The 25841-nt window shown below is 45.9% G+C and overlaps 1 protein-coding gene across 1 annotated transcript in view; it reads left to right on the forward strand.

Annotated features, from left to right (window-relative positions):
* ATP8B1 (ATPase phospholipid transporting 8B1) overlaps positions 1–25841 on the forward strand; it is a 119043-nt gene that overhangs the window by 41829 nt on the left and 51373 nt on the right. The window contains exons 2-4 of the mRNA XM_049782045.1: positions 18423–18625; positions 22600–22697; positions 25130–25243. Of these exons, the coding sequence (XP_049638002.1) occupies positions 18445–18625; positions 22600–22697; positions 25130–25243 (393 nt within the window). The 5' untranslated portion in view covers positions 18423–18444. The remainder of the gene's footprint in view (positions 1–18422; positions 18626–22599; positions 22698–25129; positions 25244–25841) is intronic.

Genomic DNA, 25841 nt, shown 5'->3' on the forward strand with positions numbered 1-25841 from the left:
CAGGTAAAGTCACTTTGCACATAACCAGCCCTGGTTCAATTTCCAGCACCACATATGGTTCCCTGAGCCTGCCAGGAGTGATTGCTGAGCACAGAGATAAGAATAAACCCTGAGCACCTCCAGGTGTGGCCCAACCCTTCCCCAAATCCTACTCCCCCCAAGTTTTTATTTAAGTTTTAATGAGGTGACATTAAAGCAAAAATGATGTTTGAGAAATTCTTCACTTCATGAAATTAACAAAGTCTTAAATGATAAAGTTTTTTTGATTTGGTTTGGGGCAATACCCACCTAGTGCTCTAGAGTGACTCTTGGCTCTATGCTCAGTAATCGCTTCTGGCAGGCTCAGGGGACTATATGGGATGCCGGGATTCGAACCACTGTCCTGCATGCAAGGAAAATGCCCTACCTCCATGCTATCTCTCCAGCCCCAAGCCCTTTTTTTTTTTTAAGTCTATTTTACTACTGTACTACATTCCTCTAGGGAGGAACCTCCCCTTTGCTGTATTTTCTCACCCCTGGGCAGTGACAGACAGTCTTCCTGACAGTCTTTGGGATTCTGGGGCTCCTAGTCACCACCCTGCCCTCTGGAGGGCAGAGTCTGGTCCCACTAGCACTGTTGGATCCATTGTTGGTGGCATCTTCAGGGTCTGGGCAGTGCCATCTCACCACCAGCCAGGGCTGTGGCTGAGTATCCTGTAGGATGCCCTTTCCAGACTCCATATGGGCAGTTGGCACCTATAGGAGATGCTGAGGACCCTGTGGGATGCAGCTATAGCTCTGGGGCATAGTACATGCTTCTGCAATGTCCTCACTCCTGACAGCCAGATGGATGGGACCCCTCTGTGGACCAAGCACTGGCCTCCACCTCCAGCCTCTCTCCCAGGAGAGGGGACATTACTCCCAGCCCCCGTGGGCTGCCACTCTGCTTCCTCCCAGTGATGCCTGTACTCTACTGTCTACTTTACAGGTTCCTAGAGGTAAGAGAACAGGATAGAGCTCCAATCACTGTTACTATGAACCCCAGTTTCAGCACCTGCTCTGTTGGTGCTGAGAGGATGAGCTGAGCTAGCTGCCATTATGTCCTGGCTTTACCAAACCATAGTTGTCAGTGAGAATTCTGTCTGCTCCATTACCTCTGATGCAGCTGCTTGAGAGCGGGGAGGGATCTGCCTCAGGGGTCTCTGAGGGGGCCATTGGGAAACCTCTGGACTTGCTACTTTTGAGGGAAGAAGCAAGGTTGATGGACAGGCTGTTCTGGAGACAGTAGGTAGGACACAAGGCAGCTCTAAGGTCCATTGGATAGAAAAGGCAAAAGCAATTTTTACCTGGATTCCAGGCGGTAGTGGAGAAGTTTTCCTGCAGGCATGAGTTCACTCCAGCTACTGGTGACCTTACTGCCCCTCCTTTATCCCCGATTCCCCAAGATGTCAAACCTAGGGCAGAGATTAGAGGGTGCCAATGGGTACCAACAGGGACAACCAACTGTAGGCTTCCTACTGACTTGTCTCCTGGGATGCAAATTGGATTAATTATCTCTCCTCCAGTTTACCCCACCATGTTATTAGAGGCAATTAAGGCTCAGAAGGTGGTGGCTGTGAGCTGAGACTTTTGAGAAGGAATTTCATCCTGGTTAGCAAGGATATATCCTTGGGCCAAGAACTTGACCTCTCTTAAAGGCAGCTTCTTCCTCTGTGAAATGGGGTTAATGATTTAAGCCTCAAGCAATGAAAGATGGTGATGTGTGTCAGATGCCTTAGATCTGAGACTGGTACATAGAATGTGTGATCCACACCCTCAAAAAATTCCACCCTTGAGCCCGGAGAGATAGCACAGCCTTGCAAGCAGCCGATCCAGGACCAAAGGTGGTTGGTTCGAATCCCGGTGTCCCATATGGTCCCCCGTGCCTACCAGGAGCTATTTCTGAGCAGACAGCCAGGAATAACCCCTGAGAACCGCTGGGTGTGGCCCAAACCCCCCCCCCCACATTCCACCCTCTCCATCATTGCTGGTAAACATGGTGCCCTACTGAAGTTTTTTTTGTATTATCAAAAGACCTATTGAACATATGGAGACTGTTTTATATGTTCTCCTGTTCATTATCTCATCCAAAATCAGAGAGGTAGGGGCTGGAGAGTGAGTACAGTGGATTCAATCCTCAACATTCCACGAAGGTCTCTTGAGCCCTCCAAGATCATCCCTGAGAGCAGAGCCAGAATTAAGCCCTGAACATATCTGGGTTCTCCTTCCCACCCCTCAAAAAACAAATATTCTGAAAGCTGGAACAAATAGAATCACCGAGTCTCCGTAGGAAATTGGCCATCATTTAAAGCAAACACACACGTTTCCACGGTACATATTAAACATTAAGTACATGTTTGGAGCACCACCTTGATGCAAAACTTCAAGTGTGAATTCAGTCCTCTGGGAAGAGTTTGTAATTTAGGTTGAGTCCACTAAGTTGACTTTAAATACAGCAGAGAAGACTGATTAAATATCAGATGTGGTCCACATCCCGTTGACTGGTGGAATAGGATGCCCCCTAGAATCCAAGGTGTCTAGGGACGGTGTATGAAGGTGGGGTGAGAAGTCAGAGACAGTCCTGAAACCATGTTCCAGTCTAGAAACACCTTAGGAGATGTGCTGACCAGCTACATCTTGAAAAGATGTCCTCTTGGCCCTGATAGCTTGTCACCAAAGACACTGGGAAAGGGAGAAACTAAGTACAGAAAGATACCGGGACTGTTTGTTTTTTTTGTTTTGGCTCTGCATTCAGGAATCACTCCTGGCCATGCTTGGGGGCCATATGGGATGCTAGGGATGGAACCTGGGTTGGCCATGCACAAGGCAAGCACCCTACCACTGTGCTATCTCGCCAGCCCTGGATTAATTTAATCCCTATTTCTCTGGATCTCTGCCCAGAGTACTGGGGGACTGTGTCCCTATATGTGAAGCCCAGAAGGTTAGGGAAGGTTAATAATTGGGATCTCTGAGATACATCTTGTCTTTTAGAGGGTGACCAGACAAAGGACCAGGACTTTGTGAAATTTCATGGCCTTTTGTGGTTGTTAGGGATTCGGAATCCTGGGGTCACAGAGGCAACTGGGAAGAAGTTGTGATAGAACGGCTAAGCGGAAACATTCAGTTCTGACCGCTGAGACCTTCATGGAGGGAAGCCAGCCTGCTGGCAGGACTCGAGGCTTGGATTTTATAGTTTATAGTATATGTATATAGAGAAAGATGGTCAAGAAAGCTTGTGGGGACATGTTCCTAAGCATAGGATGACTTTACTTTCCTCTCCTTTCAACAAGGGGCCAACATTTCAGATATTTGGGGGCAAACAGAACTGGTAGGACCCTCCTTGTGAGTTTCAGTCATATAGTGTACACCTCTCAGCAGCGCACAGTTTCTGCCACAATGTCCCCAATTACAATCCTGCCCTCCTGCCTGCCTTTGGGGCAAACATTTTTCTTCTCTGCTCTTTCTTTTTCTCTTTTTCCCTCTTCTTTCTCTGTGTCTGTCTCTCTTACTCACTCTCTCCCTCTTTCCCTCTTTCTTTATCCTGTCTTAGACACTGAGGTGTGCAATTTTGTTACTGAGAGGTATCATGCCTATGGCTTTATCTCCTTTCAGCACCCAGTTCTTGTCCAGAATGATCATTTCTGACTGTTATTGTCCTAGTAGTCCCTTCTCTGCCCTAACTAACTACCCTGATCTTTATGACAAGCTTCCTGCCTTCCTGCCATGGACTGGTAGGGTCTTCCTTCTGCCTGATGTTTTTTTGATGTCTACACTGAAATGGTGTTTGTAAATGTGAATCCCACCTTTCAGGGACTTTCAGATAATTTCTCTTTAAAGCAAATTATGACAATTCACCAGTTGGTGCATAGAGTTGTTTTATTTGTTGAATTTGTTCTGTTGGAAGAGTTTTCATGAAGATTATTGAGTCAAATGTTATAAGTATTTATTTTTTTTGGTTTTTGGGTCACACCAGGCAGTGCTCAGGGGTTATTCCTGGCTCCAGGCTCAGAAATTGCTCCTGGCAGGCACGGGGGACCATATGGGACGCCGGGATTCGAACCGATGACCTCCTGCACGAAAGGCAAACGCTTTACCTCCATGCTATCTCTCCGGCCCCATAAGTATTTTTAATATGCCAGGAAATATAGCATTGCTGACATTATCATGTGGAATGTATTTATTCTAATGCTTATAATGATGTGCTTATCATGAGAACCAGAGAGAGAAACCAGAGAGAGAGAGAGAGAGAATAAGAGAGAGAGAGAGAATGAGAATAGTCCATTTAAATCTAGAACCAGCATTAAGTGTGCTCATGGGATGATGTTCATGGGTTATCGTTCTGTTCTCTGCTGGTCTAAGTTTGCCTTTCCCTGATTGCTAATAAGAATAATCTTTCCCTGCATGTTTACTCTTCACATTTACTTATCATATCTGCCCCGTCACTAAACTTTTACTCAGACAAGCAATTTCTATAAGATCTGAGTAGGATCCTTCTTTTTGAAGTTTGAAATGCTAAGATTTAGGTTTAAGGACTGAAGACATAGTTAGGAGTTACAGTACTTGCCTTACATAATGCCACCCACATTTGTTCACTGGCATAGCGTATGGTTTCCCCAAAACCACCAAGAATGACCCCCACCTGAGCACAGAACTAAGGAGAGGAGTAAGGAGTAGGAGTAAGCCCTCTCACAGCAGGGTGTGCCCCCCAAAAAAGATACTTATGTTTAATTCTAGAAAGCCTTCCAATCCTTTGGTCCCCATGAAGCCTTCATTAGTTCATCCTTCTATTAAAAAACAGCTTCATTAGTCATCAAAGACTGTTCGAACATGAAACTGAATTCAACCCAACAGCTGTACTGAAGGTCTTGCTGTCAACTGCAGGGTCCCTGAAATGTTATATTCTTGAAGCTTGAACTTGATTGAAAAGACTCTCACCACAGAGGCAACAAGAACGTCAGAATGGGCCCCTTGCCCCTCACTAGTGAAGACGTGATCTACCTCTTGCCTGCTGACTCTTGGTGTTGATGTCCAAGATGTGATGAGTTGGGGCTATGGCTCCAAAACAAACATTGGGGAATTCTCACATTACTGCCTTATGAGAACCAGTTCTGGTCTGTTCTTTTTTTTTTCCTCCCCTATGTTTTCCAGACAAAAGAAGGCAACCCCGCCCAGTCTTAATTTGAAACACATTTTTTTGTGGCCACCACCCTAATTCCACCCCATCCTCTTTCTAGCTGAAAGTGTTGCTGCTGGCTGGAGTGTTGCTGTTGCAAATGTAACTCACCCGGTGACTGGGTTTTCTATCCCATCAAGTTGTGTCTGGGGGAGATGTTCTGACCACTCCTCCTACTGACCCTTTCTGGAGTGTCTTGCTCTGTGTATTTTTCTTCTTGCAGCACATGAGCTACTGGAGCATAGTTCCATCAAGCCCTCATGCCTGGAGGAGGCAACTACTGATGCTCTTATACCCACTCATGCCCAGCATCCCTGAGTCCTTTGCTGGCCCCATGTCTGGACCCCTCTTGCCCTGTTGTCTTCCTCTTGTCATTGCTGTCCCTCTCCTTTCTTGCTTACCTGGTACTATGCTAGGTCCATCTGCAGATACCAGGGATGGCATGATGGACTTCAGGGTGCACATGTGGCAGAAGTGGGTGAGCTCCTAGGCATCCCTCCACCAGTAGGCCACAGAGCAGGCTTCCTACTCCTTTTTCCATCTCCTTTGCAGAGGATTTTCTGATCAAGAGGGTTGGGATGGGAGGACAATGTTTTTTTTTTTTTTTTTTTTGTAGTTTTTGGGTCACACCCGGCAGTGCTCAGGGGTTACTCCTGGCTTCATACTCAGAAATTGCTCCTGGCAGGCATGGGGGACCATATGGGATGCTGGGATTCGAACCGATGACCTCCTGCATGAAAGGCAAACGCCTTACCTCCATGCTATCTCTCCAGCCCCTGGAGGACAATGTTTGACCCTGGTGTAGGAACACTGTTATGGCTAGGCAAGGGAAGAAGGCAAGTAGCTCACTAACTGCCTAGTAGGTGCCCAGTAAGCCTCATTACCATTGCTCATTGGTCAGAGAGTGGTCTACAGTGCCTGGACACTTGCTTATGAAAAATTCCAGGACAATGGGATAAAGCAATAGGAGCGGAGAAAACTTGGTGTCTAATATAGGGACCAGAATCTGTGAGTCATGTCAGGGGAGCTTATGACAGAGTTGAACTCTATTACCAGAAATGTGTTTCATCCAGGACTGGGGCTGGCAAGATAATACACACTGAGAGTTTAGGCACTTTTCTTACATGCGACTGACCTGGGTTCAATCCCTGGCATTTCTTTCAGTCCCCTGAATACCACCAAGACAAATCCTAAGAATAGACCAGGAATAACCACGGAGTGCTGCCAACTCCCCCTTTCCAAAAGTTTCAGTCATGAAAGTGAAAAAATAATAGTACCAGCTATAACCTGTCCTGCCTGAAAGATTCAAGGTGTGTCTGTCCCTTCCCCTAGCTACCTTGAAGTTGAGCAGGATGATGTTGTAGTCAGCCCATCTTTGGGGCCCAGGGCCAAATCTTTGGTGGACTAGGGAGTGAGGCTGTTCCCCAGAGAAGCTCAGTTGGGGTGAAGGGGCAGTCCTGGCTGCTCAGTCCCCACAAGAAGGGCCAAAGAAGCCTTGATTTCTTTGTCACTGCAGCCTTCTTCAGTTCCTTCCACCATGGCGGAAATACCAAAGATCACCCTCTGGCTCTCAGGGCAGCCATGCTGTTGTCTCTATGACCGTGTAAAGTTGAAGTTTAATCTAGATCCCAGATATGGTTTATGACTCTTGCTTCATGCGATGCGTGTGTAATTACAACTGTCATCAAGCTTGTTGGATTCAGCTCTTGGATTATTGGGCAGGTTCCAGACGGGGTGTGGCGAGTATCTGGAAACTGGCTGACAGGGAAGGGTCAGGCCATATAGAGAGAAGGGGGACATTTATCTGGATAACTGGGACCTCGCAGCAGCTATGCTGGGCTCCTTGCCATAAGATGAATTTGTGTGGGTGATAACTGCATAGCTGTCATCTGTTGCGACAGAGCAAATAGTTCCCAGAGGCTTCACCAAGGTTCTACATGTGTTTGGTGTCTGGCCAGTTTTGTGGGTTGGGAAACTGAGAGCCTGTCCCCCCCATCCTTGGACAGGGCTGAGGTTCTCCTGTGGACTGGATCAAGAGATTCCTCTCCGAGTTGCTGGGAACTTGGAAGTTGGTGTGAAATAAAGATTCCCACTTCCTTCTTGGCAGTCCGCTCAACCGCCACATTGTCCTGCCTTGTGAGTTTGTAACAGGAAGCTGCTTTATCAGAGCGGGAAGTGGAGTGAGCTGGCTGGCAAGAAGGAAAGTGTGTCTCCCCTGGCTTCACATGGATGTGGCACCCCAGTCCCTGAGCCATGTTCCGTTGGTCAGCAGCTGTGCCCTATGTCCAGTCCAGTCTTCTGGGGAGAAATAAAATGAGGACTTGAATGCCAGTTAATGGCATCATTTCATTCTGCCAACCAGTATTGTCATTCAGCACCCAGAATCTAGAACCTGTGTTCCAAACAAGCATATGGGACACGAAGATAGGAGGATTGGCTGAGGCTCAAAGTTAACTGTTTTTGTGTTCTTTTTTAATAATAATAGAAAGCCATGGAAATGAGAGGAAAAAGCATCTCAGAAATTCCCATTCTTGCTAAAGATTTTCAAAGCTATAAAAAAGAAGATGACAGGGGTCAGAGCGATAACATAGTGGTAGGGTGTTTGATTTGCATGTGGTCAACCTGTGACAGACCCGGGTTCGATTTCCGGCATCCCATATGGTCCCCCGAGCCTTCCAGGAGCGATTTCTCAGTGATTTCTCAGGAGTAACCGCTAAGATGATAAAAGGCCTGGAGCAATAGCACAGTGGGTAGGGCATTTGCTATGCATGTGGCAGACCGAAATTTGATCCCCGATACCCCATATGGTCCCCCAAGCCAGCCTGGAGTGATTCTGAGTGTTGAGTCAGAACTAGCCTATGAACACTGCTAGGTGTGGCCCCAAACCAAGGGGAAAAATGGCAGAGAATGAGCAAAAGTGAGTATTGGTTTCCTCACTTCCTATCTCAGTGTGGGTTGCTTTGGACACAAATCAGATCACAAACAAAGGGATCATTGATGAGACTTCTGCCTCCGCAGCTTCGCTTCTGTGTGTGTGTGTGTGTGTGTGTGTGTGTGTGTGTGTGTGTGTGTGTGTGTGTGTGTGTGTGTAGCTGATCACCTTATCTAAGAATTTTATTTTAAACGGTTTAATACTGTACTCTCTGAGAAATTCCTTCCACCAAAGGCTTCTTTTTTTTTTTCAAGATCCTTTATAACTTGATTTACAACTACAACTGGGTGCTAATGACTGTGCACCCCTTTTGGTGAACCAAGCCTTTTCAAATTCGATGCTAATTTACTTCCAGATACAGGAAAAATTAGACTCTGGGCAACCCCACAGGCCTACTTGATTTGTTTTAAGTTATGTATATTTAAGTTATGTATATTTTCTCCTCCAGTGCTGGAGATTAAGATCAGGTTTCTTGCATGAACTTTACCCCCCCCTCCCCCCGCACCCCATTTTAGATTTGTTTGTTTGTTTGTTTTTTGGGCCACACCCGGTAGGTGCTCAGGTGTTATTCCTGGCTATCTGCTCAGAAATAGCTCCTGGCAGGCATAGGAGTACCATGTGGGACGCTGGGATTCCAACCAACCTGGGTTGGCTGCTTGCAAGGCAAACGCTGCTGTGCTATCTCTCTGCCCACCCACCCCCATTTTAGATTTTTTTTTTTTTGGTTTTTGGGCCACACCTGGTGACGCTCAGGGGTTACTCCTGTCCATGCACTCAGAAGTCACTCCTGGCTTGGGGAACCATATGGGACGCTGGGGGATCGAACCGTGGTCCGTCCTAGGCTAGCACTGGCAAGGTAGACACCTTACCTCTAGCACCACTGCCCCGGCCCCCCGTTTTAGATTTTTACATTCTTATATTTGTAGAGACCATGCTCTGTAGTCTGGGAGGTCACTTGGGCCAGAGAGTGAATCCATGACTCCTATATGCAAGGGATGTTCTCTACCAGTTTAGCTACTTTTTTAGTCTTAGTATAGCAGAGACATAAGAAAGAAATGGAAAAATTCACCTGCACTTATGGATGAAGACAAAAGCCCCAACTACTGCTGCTCCTATTCGAAAAACTATAACTGCCACCCCTTTTTACCTGAGACTTCTGCCTTTTTCTTAGAACCTTGGAGCCTGAATTACTTTGTTTTACCTCATATTTATGCATTCTACAAAGGTATGAAGGGAGAGATGTTGCTAATCACTTTAAGTACACACCCTGTTTTAACATCCAGAGCACACACACCCTGCCTTCCCTTATTCTCTTACCCTGTCTTCATCCCCTCTCACATCCTGCCCACGGGCTGACACAGAGTCTATACCTTACTTTCCACCTTACTCTCCCCTAATATAAATATCCCTTTCCCATTTACAATAAACAGAGTTACTTTCCTGAATAAAGTGGTTGGTGGATGTATCTTTGTGAGTGCTCTAGTCGCCTGAGATCTGCCCTCACCAACTTCACTGGTGACTTCTACATCTTGGGATCTGACCCTACCGGCATCTTTTATGTGTGTGTGTGTGTGTGTGTGTGTGTGTGTGTGTGTGTGTGTGTGTATGTGTGTGTGTCTCCAAGATTATATCAAATTTTGTTCCTATTTTCCCTTCAATGAACCGAACAATCTTACCAAGCAATGGAAGTGTGTGTTTGCACCTTCTTCTTCTTTTTTTTTTTTTTTTTTTTTTTGGTTTTTGGTTTTTGGGTCACACCTGGCAGTGCTCAGGGGTTACTCCTGGCTGTCTGCTCAGAAATAGCTCCTGGCAGGTACGGGGGACCATATGGGACACCGGGATTTCAAACCAACCACCTTTGGTCCTGGATAGGCTGCTTGCAAGGCAAACACCGCTGTGGTATCTCTCCGGGCCCTGCACCTTCTTCTACTTCATTCTACTACCATGACTTCTTTTGTTTTATGAAAAAGGCAGAAAACTCATTTTTTCTCTGGCCAGGCTTCCTTCAGATACTTTTTCTCTCGCATGTGCTCCTCGAAAAGAGAGGATTTATTCATGCCATGGGAGGGGGGCATGTTAGCGGCCTGCATTGGAGATGACAGACAGTAGGTAGGAGGGAAGCAAGTTGAAGACCCCAGTGGCCACCTACCTTCTGGAGTTTGTGAGCATGAGGACTAAACAGGGTGGAAGCAGGACAGAAGGAAGTAAAGCATCACTTTGTTAAAAGCTAGATAGGCCCCCATATTGAGCTCTGAACAAAAAGATATCCCTGGTTTCCTACTCTGCTCCCTATCCCTTTCTTCCTCCTATACTCTTTTAGAGGCATGTAGAAAGATCTAGAATGTACTCATCCACCACCAGGTCTGGTGTGGAGGAGGCAATAGACTAGGAATTGTAGAGAATTCTGAGTAGGTCCAGGATAGGAGACAGGTGCCTTTCTCAGATTGCCCATGAGACAGGGATAAGAAAATTGACAGAGTTCAGCTTGTAGCATGCAGTAATCTGTGACTCCCTTGGGTATAGACTGATGATACACATAACTAGGCCCTTCCATTTTGGTCTTAGCACCATACCCAGTGATGCTCCAAGCTTTTTCCTGCTTCTGTTGTATGGGATCACTCCTAGCAGCACTTGGGGGAACCATATATGGTGTTGGGGATCAAATCTGGATTGACTATTTGCAGGACAAGCACTTTACCTCTAGACAGTCTCTCCTTTATCTTTTTAATATTATTTAAAGCATTTTTCTATTTTTTTAGTATCACCTAAAGCTTAAGTATCTTAACATATTTTTTATTTTAATTTGTTTATAGGTGTGTCCCCCAGCACCACCCCTTGGTTACCTCAGCTATGTTGTCAGAGTCCCAGGATTGGCTTTCATTGGCCATTGGCCATTCATATACTTTCTGTCTCTCTAACCACAAATGAATGAGATCACCTGGCATTTGTGCTGCTTCTCCCTCTTATTTTGCTTAACCCGACACTCGTCCCATTCAAGTTGTAGTAGCAGCTAAGGGTTTTCTCTTCTCTAAGCTGAGTCATACACTATCGTGTACCCAGACCACAGCTGCTTTATCCACCCATCTGTGGTCAAAGACCTTTTTCTTCTACTTAAGGAGGAAGGCTTGGGGCCACACGCAACAGTGCTCAGGGGCTATTTTCTTTCCTTTTTTTTTTTTTTTTTTTTTTTTTTTGGTTTTTTAGGCCACACCTAAAATGATGCTAAGGGGTTACTCCTGGCTAAAGCGCTCAGAAATTGCCCCTGGCTTGGGGGGACCATATGGGAATCCGTGATCATGATCTTTCCTTGGCTAGCGCTTGCAAGGCAGACACCTTACCTCTAGCGCCACCTCACCAGCCCAACCAGGGGCCATTTTCTTTTCTCTTCTTAGGAGTGATCCCTGGGAGTGCTCTGGGGATTGTATGTGGTGTTGAAGATTCTAACTTTGGTCATGGTTGACCAAAAGTCGTAGTTGACCAGCCTCAGGCAAGGCGAGTGAGTGCCTTACCTCCTGTTGGTTCTCTCCTGCAATGGAGGCTGCTCTCTTGAAGACAACAAAAACAAAGGTGCTAGGGAAGTTACTGAGCAGGTGTCTGTGTGGCAGACACAGTCTTCCCCACATTGTCCAGAAAGTCTTTGTCTTTCAAGGACAGGAGTTCAGAGGACGTTGAGATGGGCATTGTATCTGTTCTCTTTCTTAGTCATTACTGTGACCTCTGATACCATTATTATCTAAACAAATCCTCTGTCTATTTGGCAAATCTCTGTCTTTTCCCCTTAGCCATTGAAAAATAATTAAATATTTTTAACAACATGAAAAACAAAAGCTTGCAAGGTGTTAGAAAACCCACTCAAGTTACAAAGTTGTAAAGAGCACAGTTAGAATTTTAACTTAGGTCCAAGTTCTTTCCTGTACATAGTTCTGCTTTCTAGGCTAAGCAGGGGTTTATTAGGAAAGTTTTCTATAATACCTATGACCATAAAAATAATTGCATGTGTCGTGTTATTTTGTTGAATTAAAACAGTTTTTAAACCTTACTTGATAAATGTTTGCCCTTTCTCTGCCAATAATTGACTTTTCTTCTAATGTTGCAATTCCAAGGTTGGGATTTATGAGTACATGCAATGTGGGGAAGACTGTATTGAACTGGTGCATATAAGCATAGCTCCTTTCTTCAAGGGACGATGCCAGTGTGCTGTATTACTGTCATTTGCATCTGTGTGTCTTCTCTCATCACACAAATGGGCAGTGATTGACTATCATTTCCAGTCACTGAAGCAGCTACCATACTGGCCATTTAGATCAGATTTCCCAAGCATGGATGATTCACCCGGGTCAATAGGAGCTTCTCAGATTGTGGGCATTTGACTTTGGACATGTGGCTGGCTGCTTAGTTGGCTGGATTTTGGTGCCAGCCAGGGATAGAACACAGGATATGTATACATGTGCTCTGCCATTAGCTCCCTCCCCATTCCTTGACATGCATTTTTGTTACTGTCTCTTTGGTTTTTAGTCCAGGCTCAATAAACAGTTTATAAAGGGTCATATAGTTAATTTGTCTGACACTGAGAATATATGGTGCCTCATGTAGCTATTTCATTCGACAAAGATAGTGCAGGTGCAGCCGTAGATGATATATGAAGGATGAATATGGATGTGTTCTCATGAATATAGTGAATAAAACTTTATTCACACATGGGGCTGGAGTGATAGTACAGCAGGTAGAGCTTTGCCTGGTATATGACCAACTCAGGTTTGATCCTCAGCATCCCATAGGTTCCCTGGAGCCTGCCAGAAGTGTACTCCTAAATTCAGAGCCACGAGTAAGCCTTAAGCAACCACTGAGTGTGGTCCCTAAACAAAAGCAAATTAAAAACAACTTTATTTACATAAATAGGTAGTTTTATCTGGCCTCAGGCTCTAGTTGCTGAATTCTGTCTAGATTGCAGTTCTGATTGGGACATAGACAAAGGGAGTCTCATGTTGGAGAACCTGGGGCCCTAACCCATAATCTAGGGTTATAGAGATAGAGAAGGAAGGCTTGTGCTTGCTGTGGTGTCTTCAGGAACTTACCAGAAGTATGGTGTTGTTTTGCATCTTTGGTAAAATCTTCAGCAATCCAATTTGAATGAGTCAGAATTCTCAAAATTTTCTTTGTACACAACTTTAAAACTGAACTGTCCTCTTCGCCAACTGCTGCCATCATCTTGCACAGCTGTGTGTGTGGGGAGGAAGGGGGTGTGGGTGCATGCAGAAATGGCCACCCCATCTCTAGACTCTCACGTAGAGCCCACTTGTCAGACTCCTCAGTGCCTGGTCTGTGTGTCTGCACCAAGCAGGGACTTAATACATGAAAAATGCACACACGTGCAGAGAGGAAGTGAGAAACCTGATTGTTTCCAAATCCCTCTGTGCTGCATACACACTTCAGTCCTTTGAGCATACTACCCATCCTTGTGAGCGCAGAGCAGCCCCTTGGCACTGGTGAGAATGAACCCAATCCACCCAACCCTCTGTCCTTCCCCAAACACAAATTGTTTCCTCCTTTCCCATAGATTAGACCCTTCGTTCTTCCTGGTGAAACTTTGCTCCACTTTGGGACAGGAAATAATGCCTCTCTCATCCCCAGCACTGCCTCACTTGACACATAATAGGTGCTCAACAAATAGAAACCATTTTATTACTTTTTTTTTTTTTTTAGCTTTTGGGTCACACCCAGCAGCACTCAGGGGTTACTCCTGGCTCTATACTCAGAAATCGCTCTTGGCAGGCTCGGGATTTGGCTCCTGGGATGCCGAGATTCGAACCACCGTCCTTCTGCATGAAAGGCAAACGCCCTACCTTCATGCTATCTCTCTGACCCCCACTTCATTACTTTTTTTTTGTTATGAAAGATTTCTGAATCTGGAAAATTTTGATGTAGAAATAATTCAAGTATCCAGTAGCAGACAAGCAGGTATAGAAATTGCAACATAGACACCATATGATCCAGCTATGGGGACAGAAGAAATAATGGATTGCAACTTGAGCAGAACCAGAGGTTGCCACGTTAAGTGAAGTGAGTCAGAAAGGAAAAGACAAGAACCAGATGATTTCACAAAGAGAGAAGATAAAAAAACAAAACAAAACAAAAAAAAGAACCAAAACTAAGAGCAAGGTTTGAGGCAACTCCCAAGGGAAAGAACTCAGAAATCTGCTCAATAGAACAGTAACCAGAAAGGGTGGTAGGAAGGGAGAAAAGACCTTGGGAATATGATTGTGAGATTCTGGCACTGTAGTGGGAGGGTGTGGCCCAGCAATACACAAATAGAAAATAGTTTTCTTTCTTTCCCCTTTCTTTTCTTTTTAGTTTGTTTTTAGGCTATCCCCAGAGGCACTCGGGGTTACTCTTAGCTCTGTGCTCAGAAATTACTCCTGGCAGGCTCAGGGGGCCATAGGGGATGCCAGGGATTGAACCCAATTGACCACATGCAAAACAAACACCCTACTAAGTGCTATCACTTTAGCCCCCCTAAAACAATTGTTTTTATTACTATTATGTGAATAACTAAGAAATGTTAAAGATTTCTGGTGACATTTGCTTTTAAAAGTGTATAATTTGGGGGGCTGGAGCGATATCACAGTGGGTAGTGCATTTGCCTTGCACACAGATGACCTGGGTTCAATCCCTGGCATTCCATATGGTCTCCTGAGCCTTAGGGGAGTGATTTCTGAATGTACAACTAGGAGTGATGTCTGAGCACCGCCAGGTGTGGTCCAGGAAACAAAAAAAGTTTATAATTTAAGGAGCCGGAGAGATAGCACAGTGGTAGGGCATCTGCCTTGCAAGTGGCTGACCCAGGACCAACAGTGGTTCGAATCCCGGCATCTCATATGGTCTCCCATGCCTGCCAGGAGAAATTCCTGAACAGAGAGCTAGGAGTAACCCCTGAATGCCTACAGGTTTGCCCCCCCCAAAATATAAAGTTTATAATCTGAGGGCTGCAGCAATAACACAATGAGTAGTGTGCTTGCCTTGCACATTAGCCAACCCCGGTTTGATCCCTGGCATCCTATAGAGACTTCCAACCACCACCAGGAATGGGTCCTAAGTGCAGAGCCAGGAATAACTCCTGAACACATCTGGGTGTAGCCCAAAAGCCAGACATTTTAAAATTGATCATTTTTAAAGGTGTGCTAAATTTAAATATTACCCAAGCAGAGTTTCTACTCTATTAAAGTATAACACATGTAAAATTCCAAGGGGGAAAATATAATGTTTTATCCTGGGGGAAAAGAAAAGCTTATGTGACTATTTGATCATTTGCATTTGCGGGTGTGGGGGAGACAGACGAGCAAAGTTAAGCTAGGAGTAAATGGTGTATGAACGTGTCTGCACTGTGCCTATGTACATCGTGAGGTTTACTCTAACTTGAAAGAAGATAATGGGCTATATTTGACTTCCCAGAAGGGACAAAGCATTTTATAACTGATACTAGAGATGAAAAATCTTACAGGGCTGAGTTTCCTTTCCCTTCCATTCGTGATTGCAAATGCTTTTTGCTAATTCTAAAAATGATCCTTAGGCATAGGTAGCTTCTATTAATACTTTGAATAATGTAGGTTAAATCCAGAAGCAAGCACTTTATTTTGAATTGTCTACATTACTGGTGTCACAAAGGTGAAATTGCATCGGTTCTTCTGTAGCATGTAGTGGCCATGGGGTTAAAGTAGTGGATATTAAACACACTAAAGGGGCAATGGTCATTGTGGTGCCCAGTATTGAATCCAGAGCATCACATAGGTGAGCAAGGTTTGGTCCCTGCAAAGCCATATCCAAGGCCTCTAACTCCAGCGCCTTGTTTGTTTGTAACATGCCACTTAAAATTAGGCATGACAGTGGTAGACATTTGAAAGACAGATAAATGTACCTGGTAAATAACGAGGGCAATTGTGGACATTGGGTTGTTAACTCACATTAGATACCCCCTCTCTGGTCACAGTTTAAATTGTTGTATATAGTCTCATTGTGCAAGGACGCATGGTTGTGTTTATTCAGTCATTGGACATCCAGCTTGTTTCTGGTTTTACTGTTTAAATAATAGCAGGCCAAATCCCCATAAAAGTATTTGAGCATTTTCTAGGATTACACCTTGTGGTCATGAGAATTTACATGTCTAATAGGCTAGACTTACCACCCAGGAGGCCAGCCACTCAGCTATGCTGTTAGCAGATTACACTCCAAGTAGTACTAGAGAAGCAGGGCTCTTGGGAAGCAATTGTGTCTTCTGCAGTTGATGTGCAACTAATTCCATGTCCCAGAGTTGTTGGTTTTTTTTCCTTTTTTTCTTACAAACCCAGTGAGGCTTACTTCTGGTTATGTACTCAGGGATCACTCCCAACAGTGCTCAGGAGATCATATGTAGTACTGGGGATCAAACCCAGGTCATCTGTGTGGAAGGCAAGCACCCTAACCCTCTTCTGCCCTGGTGTCCTCAGAGGTTTAGCATTCTCCCCTGGGAAGTGGGAATCTCAGGTATTGCTTTAAACATTTGGAGTTTCACAGAGCTGGTATGTCTGGAAAGCATTTCTTTTTTTTTTTTTTTTTTTTTTTTTTTGGTTTTTGAGTCACACCCGGGAATGGTCAGGGGTTACTTCTGGCTGTCTGCTCAGAAATAGCTCCTGGCAGGCACGGGGGACCATATGGGACACCGGGAATCAAACCAACCACCTTTGGTCCTGGATCGGCTGCTTGCAAGGCAAACGCAGCTGTGCTATCTCTCCGGGCCCTGGAAAGCATTTCATGGAAGGCCTGGCATGTTGTTGTCATGAAATAACTGAGAGGACATAGAATGCACTAGCGGAGTGGTGCTTAGTAATAACATTCTCTGTGTCTGTCCTCACCTAACCTGAATTGTGTCGACATAAGCCTTTTCCTAATATAAATATAACACAGATTGCACTTGTTGTACAATACAGGTTGTACCTGTGTTAGTTCCCTGGTTCATAAAGATGGGCTGGAAACCATAGTGTGTCCAAGAAATTCTGCATATACTTGGGGAATAAAAGATGGTCCTTTCTGTACTGTCTTTTCTGTACAGAATAAGGGCTCTTGAGAGTCAGCCTAAACCCCGTGCCTCAAGACAGTGGTTTTTCAAACTCTGCCAGCAACCCTTACCAAGAAATTTTATTTATTAAGACCACATTGCAGGGGCTGGAGAGATAGCATAGCAGTAGGGCATTTGCCTTGCATGTGGCCAACCCAGGAGGGACCCAGTTCCATTCCCAGCATTCCAGCCTGCCAGGGGCAATTTCTGAGTGCAGAGCCAGGAGTAGCCCTTGAGCACTTCTGGGTGTGGCCCAATGACCAGTTAATGAATTAATAAATAAAGTTTATTTTAAAAAAAAACGATTTACATTGCAAAGGGAAAAAAAATTTTTTTTTTTTGGTTTTTGGGCCACACTTGGTGATGCTCAGGGGTTACTCCAGGCTATGCTCTCAGAAATTGCTCCTGGCTTGGGGGACCCTATGAGATGCTGGGAGATAGAACCCAGGTCTGTCCTGGGTTAGCTGTGTGCAAGGCAAATGCCCCACCACTGCGCTAACACTCTAGCCCCTGCAAACGGAAATTTTTTTGTTTGAATTTTGTAAAGTGGTTTTAGAACAAGGACTGATCCTTATTATGTGTGGTAGCCGCAGTCATGCCTGAGTTATTTTTATTTTTTTTATTTTTTTTTTTTTTGGCCACCCCAGCAGTGCTCAGAGATTACTTCTGGTTCTGCTCTCAGAAATTATACCTGACAGGCTTCTAGGCAAAGGCAAGTAATTTCCCACAGAGCCACTCCCCAGTTCCTCTACCTTTCTACCTTTTTTGGTCAAAAAATTCTCACTCGAGGATTTTTCTCTATGATGAATGCCTTTTGTTCTGGTTGTGAGATCCTTTCAACTTTGGGATCCAGATTCCAACTTGTTCCCATCAGATAATGTTCTGTTTAAACTAGATGTAACTTCTCACGAGATGTGGCTCGAGGTAAGTGGTATGGAATGTTCCATGAAGACTAGACGTGAGATGGGGCCAGAGAGATAGCACAGAGATAGGACATTAGCCTTGCAAGCACCTGACGGATGGTGGTTCAAATCCTGACATCCCATATAGTCCCCCATGCCTGCCAGGAGCGATTTCTGATCACTGAGCCAGGAGTAACCCTCTGAGTGCTGCTGGGTGTGACCCCCCCCCTCCAAAAAAAAAAAAAGACTAGATGTGAGCAAACATGAAGGTATGAGGCCTCATTCTGCTCTTCTGTGCTTTCCCCACAGAGAGTCCTGGGCCACCAGCAGAATGAGTACAGAACGAGATTCGGAGACCACATTCGACTCGGAGTCCCAGCCCAATGATGAGGTGGTCCCTTACAGTGACGACGAGACGGAAGATGAGCTTGACGAGCAGGGGCCATCGGTGGAGCCTGAGCAAAATCGGGTCAACAGAGAGGCTGAGGAGAAGAGGGAGACCATTAAAAAAGGTAGCCAAGGGACTCCAGGGCAGCCTGGACTGTCCCCAGGTGACCCAGCTCCTTCATAGGCTCCCACTGCATGGTCCCGGGCAGGTGTACCAGTTCTCAGGGAGGGGCTGACCAGCTCTGCTGGAGAGATAAGAGGTCTTGGCAAGTGTTGTGTTTGGGGGGGGGGGCAGGGCTTGGGTCCACTCCCATTTGGATTTTCAGCCTACCAGTGCAGACCTGGTATCACAGTGCTTAAGGCATCCTCCAGGCTTTTCCCAGTGGTGTTTAGTGGGACCTTTTGGTACTGATGGTGATATATGCCTCACCTAGCACATGTTCTCCAGCACCTAGAGCTCTCTCCTAGCCCCTAAGATCAGTATTTTGTTTTCTTTATTTTTTTTACCTTGCTTGCAATCTTTTTTTAATAATAATTTATTACTAGTTAAGTTTCATTCATAGAATGTACTCTGCCTTTCACCAGTTCACCAGTGCAACTTTCCTTCCACCAATGTCCCCACTTCCCTCCCACCCTCTCATTCCTGTCTGTCTCTAGGACAGTCATTCTCTCTCTCTCTCTCTCTCTCTCTCTCTCTCTCTCTCTCTCTCTCTCTCTCTCTCTCTCTCTCTCTCTCCTGACATTGTGGTTTGCACTATTGTCAATGAGGGAGGGTGCCATGTATATCACTTTATCCCCTTTCAGCACCCATTCCTTGTCCAGAGTGATCAGATGGGGTATTTTGTTATTTTATTTGGGGGGATTGGGTGTGTCATTTAGAGCCACCTCGATGAGAACATGTGGAGGGATGGAGATTGAACCAGGTGAGCTGCATGTAAAATAAAGTGCTTTGATGCTGGTACTTTTGCTCCAGGCCCTAATGTCTGTATTTGGGGGAGGAGTTAGGGATAGGAGTTTGCTGATTGTATCCAGGAATAAGAGAAGAGATTATAACTTTGTTTTGTACATGTGAAATTGAGTCGCTCTTGCCAATATTGGTTTAGGGTCTCTATAAAGCCAACCAGCTTTGAGCCCAGGTTAGGCCTGGGATAGCACATGGTTTCCTTGGAGATTCCACAGACCTGTGCAAATATTCTCCCCTCCTGATAGTAGGTTCCTCTCTCCACTGGTTTTGAAACTACAGCAGACTTGCTCACTAAGCTATTCTCTGTAGCTGTTTGTTTTTTTTTGTTTTTGTTTTTTTTTGTTTTTTGGTTTTTGGGCCACACCCGGTGTTGCTCAGGGGTTACTCCTGACTATCTGCTCAGAAATAGCTCCTGGCAGGCACAGGGGACCATATGGGACACCGGGATTCGAACCAACCACCTTTGATCCTGGATCGGCTGCTTGCAAGGCAAACGCCGCTGTGCTATCTCTCCGGGCCCTCTCTGTAGCTTTTCTACTTTATCTCTTTTTCTTTCTCTTACTGAGATGCTAGCAGTGTCAAGGATCAGACCCTCTTATTTTACTTCTTACTCCTCTGCCTACCTTGGAAAGCAAAGGAATTCATTTCTCACAGTCACCCTGTTCTTCAGAGAAGCGGAAGGCTCCTTTGAACCCCCAAGAGCTCCCACTTTTCCATTTGTACCTAGGTCTTGTAAGTCCAGCCCGTGACTTATTGGGGCTCTCACTCTCCAGTAGTGCCTCCTGTCCCTCGGTCAAAAGAACCTGCTACTCTCAGGATCTCCAGAACCTCCATTCTCCACTCTGACCATGGGCCCTTCCTGGTTTACCAGAAGTCTGCTCCCTTCTTCCTCTTCCTGCTTCCCTCCCATTGCTTCTCTGACTCAGGACACATGGGCTTGGCTCCTGCAGAGGAAAGATGCTCTGTTTGCTTTCTGCCTCCAAACATACAGTGCTAAAGTCACAGCCATCGTCCTCCATGGAAATGGACTCTCTGCCCACTGACCGGCAGGCAGCCTCTGCCTGGTCCAGCTGGATGTTGTAAAATGAAGATATAGCTTCAGTTGCACCCAAGAGAATGTGGGTAGTCTAGCTCATTGCCAAAGGGTCAGGAGACTTCTCCCACTCTCCTATTGCATTTCTAGATCCTTCTACAGATACATGCCTGATGCTTTGGCAGGGTAGTTTGCTGGCCGTGAGGTGGTGGGCACCCCACTCTCGAATATATGGGAGGGGACTGGAGGGGTGCCTGGGAGAGCCTAGTAACATGGGGGTGGGGGTACATTTCTCTGGGGGTTCCCACATGGCCTTTGCTTGCTTGTAGCCACATTGTAGCCTCTGAAGCATTTTTTCTTGCTGTTTTTTTTTTTTTTGGGGGGGGGGGGAGTCACACCTGGCAGTGTTCAGAGTTTACTCCTGCTCTGTGCTCAGGAATCTCTCCTGTTGGAGCTCACAGTGCTGGAGATTGAACTTGGGTCAGCTGCGTGCAAGGCAGCGCCTTAACCCCTGTACTCTCTCTGGCCCCTGCAGCCGTGAACTTTGTGTTGGGAGGAATCATGCTTGCCCTCACATGAACCCTCTCCTCACTTTGATTTCATTTTTCTTGATCAGTCTCTCCTGCCCTCTGTGCTTAGCCACCCTTCCCTACTTCTTACACCTGCATTTGCTCTTGGGGGGAGGGGAGTGCCTCCCCAAGCTGATCCATGCTTGGAGGGACTTTGGGATCCTCCTGGCTCTCTCTGGCAGCCCTGGTGGAGGAGCCATTTGGGGTGGAGCCATTTGCGATGGGCCTTCCAGTATGACCTCCAGCCCTTAGAGCCATCTCCCCAGCCCTGATCTGCATGTTTTGCATCATCCTACCACCCCCTATACAGGCTCCTGTAACTTCCTATAGAATGCAGTGGGCACTACCCACCTGCTCACTGCCACCCAGGCCACATGGTGCCATTTGGCCAGCCTCACACCTCCTTCCTGAAGCTGGGTTTCACCCTCCTACTCATGGCAGGATCCCTCATCCCCTTACTTTCTGGGAGTCTGTCCATGTTCCCTGATGCCAGTCCTATGCCAGTCCAGGCAAGGCTCTTTCCTGCCTCTGCCCCTTTGCTGCTGTTCGTTACTTCCAGAAGGTCCATCCCTTGCCGGGTATCACTGGCATTGGCTAGACTGTTCTAGAAGAGTCTGTTGGATGTGTTCCCTAGTTCAGGGGCTCTGCCATATCACTGCTCTGCTGCTGCTCCAGCTCCCCAACTGCCTTGAATTTTTCTTAATCCTGCTTTGTCTTGAGCCTCCTCCTGAGCATTGTTCCAGGTCTGGGGGATTGGGGTTTCTCCCCTCCTTTCTGCTGGCCAGACAATGGTTCCTTGGGGAGGGATCAGGTCCCATCAATAGATGTGTCAACCTCTCTTTGAAATAGATTCTAATCCTGTCTTAAAGCATATCATTGAGAATCACCTGAGAACTTGAGTACCTCCCACCCCTCACTCCCCAAAATACCCTTTTTGTCGAATGCTCTGCTGCCTGCTCTGCTGGGCTGGTGGCTCTCATTGCTACAATCAACCATAGCACTGCTGACTTTCGTTTCCTTGACTTTGAGCTTCAGAAACTGAGCATAGTTATGGGTTAATCCACTATGTGTCTGGGACACAAGTAAGAGGAGGAGCCTCTCATGCCCTGATAGATTTAAGGGGTGCTGACACTCCTCTGACCACCCTGTAGCATATAGTCTGCCCTGGGCCTTGGATGAGCAGAGAAATAATTCCTTGAAGTCTCTGAGGCTCCAAGGGACAGATTGCAGGAGGGCAGGCTCCACCTCAGCCCTCCAAGTCTTTACATCATCTTGCTTAGTCTGCATCTCTGTGTCCAAATCCCCTCTTTAAAAACTATCAGCATCTGCCCCACTCAGAGGCCGCCTGGAAATGTTTGTTTTGGTTGCTTCCAATTGCTAGCAGCTATCTGGAGCTTTCTCCAAAGAAGTCCTAATTTAAGGAGGAGGGTGGAGGTTAGCTCTCTTGGATCCACAGGAAGGGCCCATTGAACACAGAACACCATACTCATTTTCTACCTGATGGACTTTTCCTCTCCCTCTTCTTTTTTAAAGATTGCACCTGGCAAATTAAAGCCAATGATCGGAGCTTCCATGAACAGCCTCAATTTATGAACACAAAGTTCTTTTGTTTGAAGGAGACCAAATATGCGGTATGTTGGCTTCAACTTCCTAAGTTCTCCTCATGAACTGCCAGTTGGTGATTTTGCTCAGTAGCCTTCATGCTTATGAGCTTTGCACTTATACCTGCTTTTTGAGGGAACCTCGACCGGACCCCTTGGTAATCATGGCTCCACAGATTGCTGCCTAGAGTCATTCTACTGAAGTCAGCTGTCCTGGGAAGGGATGACATGAATACATGAAACTATGTCATTCAATGAAAAAAAAATGTCCCTTAAAACAAAAACAAAACAAAAACAACTGAGGCCAGAGAGATAGCATGGAGGCAAGGCATTAACCTTACATGCAGAAGGATAGTGGTTTGCATCCTGGCATCCCATATGGTCCCCCGTGCCTGCCAGGGAGTGATCACCAGGGATGATTTCTGAGCGCAGAGTCAGGAGTAACCCCCAAGTGCTACCAGGGTGACCCAAAAGACCAAAATAAAACAAAAATGTCCCTCATGTGTGCACAGTCTCTTTAAGAAAGTTTGTGAGGGGCCAGAGAGATAGCTTGAAGGTAAGGTGTTTGCCTTGCATGCAGAAGGACGGTGGCTTGAATCCAGGCATCCCATATGGTTCCCCAAGCCTGCTGGGGGCAATTTCTGAGCATAGAGTCAGGAGTAGCCCCTGAACACTGCCGGGTATGACCCAAAAACCAAAAAAAAAGAATGTTTGTGGAAATGGACCAGAGTGAAAGCACAATGGGTAGGGCACTTGCCTTACATGTGGCCAACTCAGGTGTGATCCACGGCATCCCATGTGGCCTCTGAGCACTGCCAGGAATGGTTCCTGAGTGCAAAGCCAGGAAGAACCCCTAAGCACCATCATGTGTAGTTCCCAAACCAAATCAAAAGGGAATGAGATGGGGCCAGATCGGTGGAACAGGGCATAAGGCGTCTGCTAGCATCTAGGACAAGGCCTCGGTTGGATCCCCTGGCGTCCCATATGGTCCCCCAAGCCAGGAGTGATTTCTGAGTGGATAGCCAGGAGTAACCCCTGAGCATCACTGGATGTGGCCCCAGAAAACAAACAAACAAACAAACAAAAGAATGTTTATGAGAGAATGTACAGTAATGAATGTACCAGAAGACTTAGGTTTGAAAGGAGACTCTGAGCTGACTCTTCGTGAAGTAGTCCCCTACTCCTACCCCACCCAGGATAGATTTAAAGACTTAGAAGATATGTTCACCTCAAAAAGGTCAACTTATCACTTTTGAAGTATGTTTAAGAATCTTGTTAAGTCTGTAAATACCATGTGCAGGCTGGTTCTTGTTTCCTTTAATAGAATACCATGAACATGGTGGTGCAGGCCACACACATTTTTTTCTCTTGAAGTTCAAGGCCAGCAGAGCTGGTCTTTTCTGCAGATTCTGAAGGCTGGAGTCTCCAGCCTTCTGGTGACACCAGCTGGGTCTGTGTGCAATGGACAGAGATGGTTTGCTAGGGGCCATATTGTTTTGAGCTTGTCACATTTGCTGGTAGACATGAACCCTTCCAAATCTACCTCAACCAGCCATCTCATCTCCTTCCGATGATCATCTCTGTGTCCACACCAGACTTTTTGTTCTCTTCAGGAACCTGTCCTCAGTCAGGGCCCCCTCTCGTTTTCTTCCTTTTTTTTTTTGTTTTTTTTTTTTTTGTTTTTTTGGGTCACACCATGTGATGCTGATGAGTTATCTTTGACTCTACACTCACAAATCACTCCTAGTATGGCTTGAAAGATCATCTGAGGTGCTGGGGATTGAAGCTGGATCAGTTGTATACAAGACAGGTACCCTACCTGCTGTACTATCTTTTCAGACTAGTCAGGCGTACCTTTATCTAATAAGATACCAACTTAACTCAGTGACATCAGCAGAACCCTGTATGCAAGTAAAAGGGCACTTCCAGGTCTAGGGGTGAGACTAAGCTTCTCTTTGGAGGCTCCACAGTTCAAAAAGAGGGCTTTCTCTTTCATACATTATAGCCAGTGTCTCTCCTTCACAAAGAGCATTCCTGGCCCAGGGATATGGCTCAGAAGAAGAGCTCATGTCTCTCCTGGACAAGGCCCTGTTTGATGCCTGGCACTGCAAAAACAAAACAAAACAAAACAAACAATCAAAAACCAAAACCAGTGAGAGTTCTTATTCCCGACTCAGCCTGTCCATGTTGATGTGTTTGTTCCGTTTCCAACGTGGGAGGCTCCCTTAGTGGAGGAGTTCCATGGATTCATGTGGTCAAGTCAGCTTTTGCCACAAACCCTCTGAGGAGAAAATTCATCACTAACTGTGCTATCAGCCTCTGTGGCTTCGAGAAAGACTCAGATTAGGCCTCTTGCATTTAGTCTCTGATACGGAGGCTACTGCAGCTGCTTCGGCCCATGAGATAGGTTGTGTGGCATCTCTTAGGTGACTTTTGTGACTTTTGTGTTTTTGCCTCCACAGGATAATGCGATTAAAACTTACAAGTATAATGCCTGTACCTTTCTACCAATGAATCTGTTTGAGCAGTTTAAGAGGGCAGCCAATTTTTACTTCCTGGTCCTTCTTATCTTACAGGTAAATGCCCTTTGATATCTTAAATCTGTTTCGAATTATGGTGACTCATTAATGTTTAAATTGCAGAGGCCTTTCATTGGGTGAAATGTTTTATTTTAAGGGCAGGATTCTGCCCCCGCCCCCAAGAATACTGCCTCAGGCTCAGAACTGCCTGGGTTCATGTGTAATGGATAGAGTTGGGTTGCAAGGGGCCTTCTGATTTTGAATTTGAATTTTCAAAAACGTTTTCAGTCTGGGGCTGGAGCGATAGTACAGCAGTAGGGCATTTGCCTTGCACGCGGCTGATCTAGGACGAACCTTGTTTCAATCTCCCAGTGTCCCATATGGTCCCCCGAGCCTGGAGTGATTTCTGAGTGCATAGCCAGGAGTAACCCCTGAGTGTCACAGGGTCTGGCCCAAAAAGAAAAAAAAAGGTTTTCAGTCTGAATGTGAGTGTTAAAACTGACTTCCCTGACATGACTCAAATAAAGGTCCTCATCTTGTAAAATGATTTGTTTTCCAAAGTCAAACCTACTTTGGTAAATACTCTTTCTTTCTTAATTAGATGCCTAATTTCCCACCTAAGAACATTATTCATTCTTTTTACTATTGAGTCCCT

Source organism: Suncus etruscus, chromosome 10 (assembly GCF_024139225.1).
Source record: "Suncus etruscus isolate mSunEtr1 chromosome 10, mSunEtr1.pri.cur, whole genome shotgun sequence".
Classification (NCBI taxonomy): Eukaryota; Metazoa; Chordata; class Mammalia; order Eulipotyphla; family Soricidae; genus Suncus; species Suncus etruscus.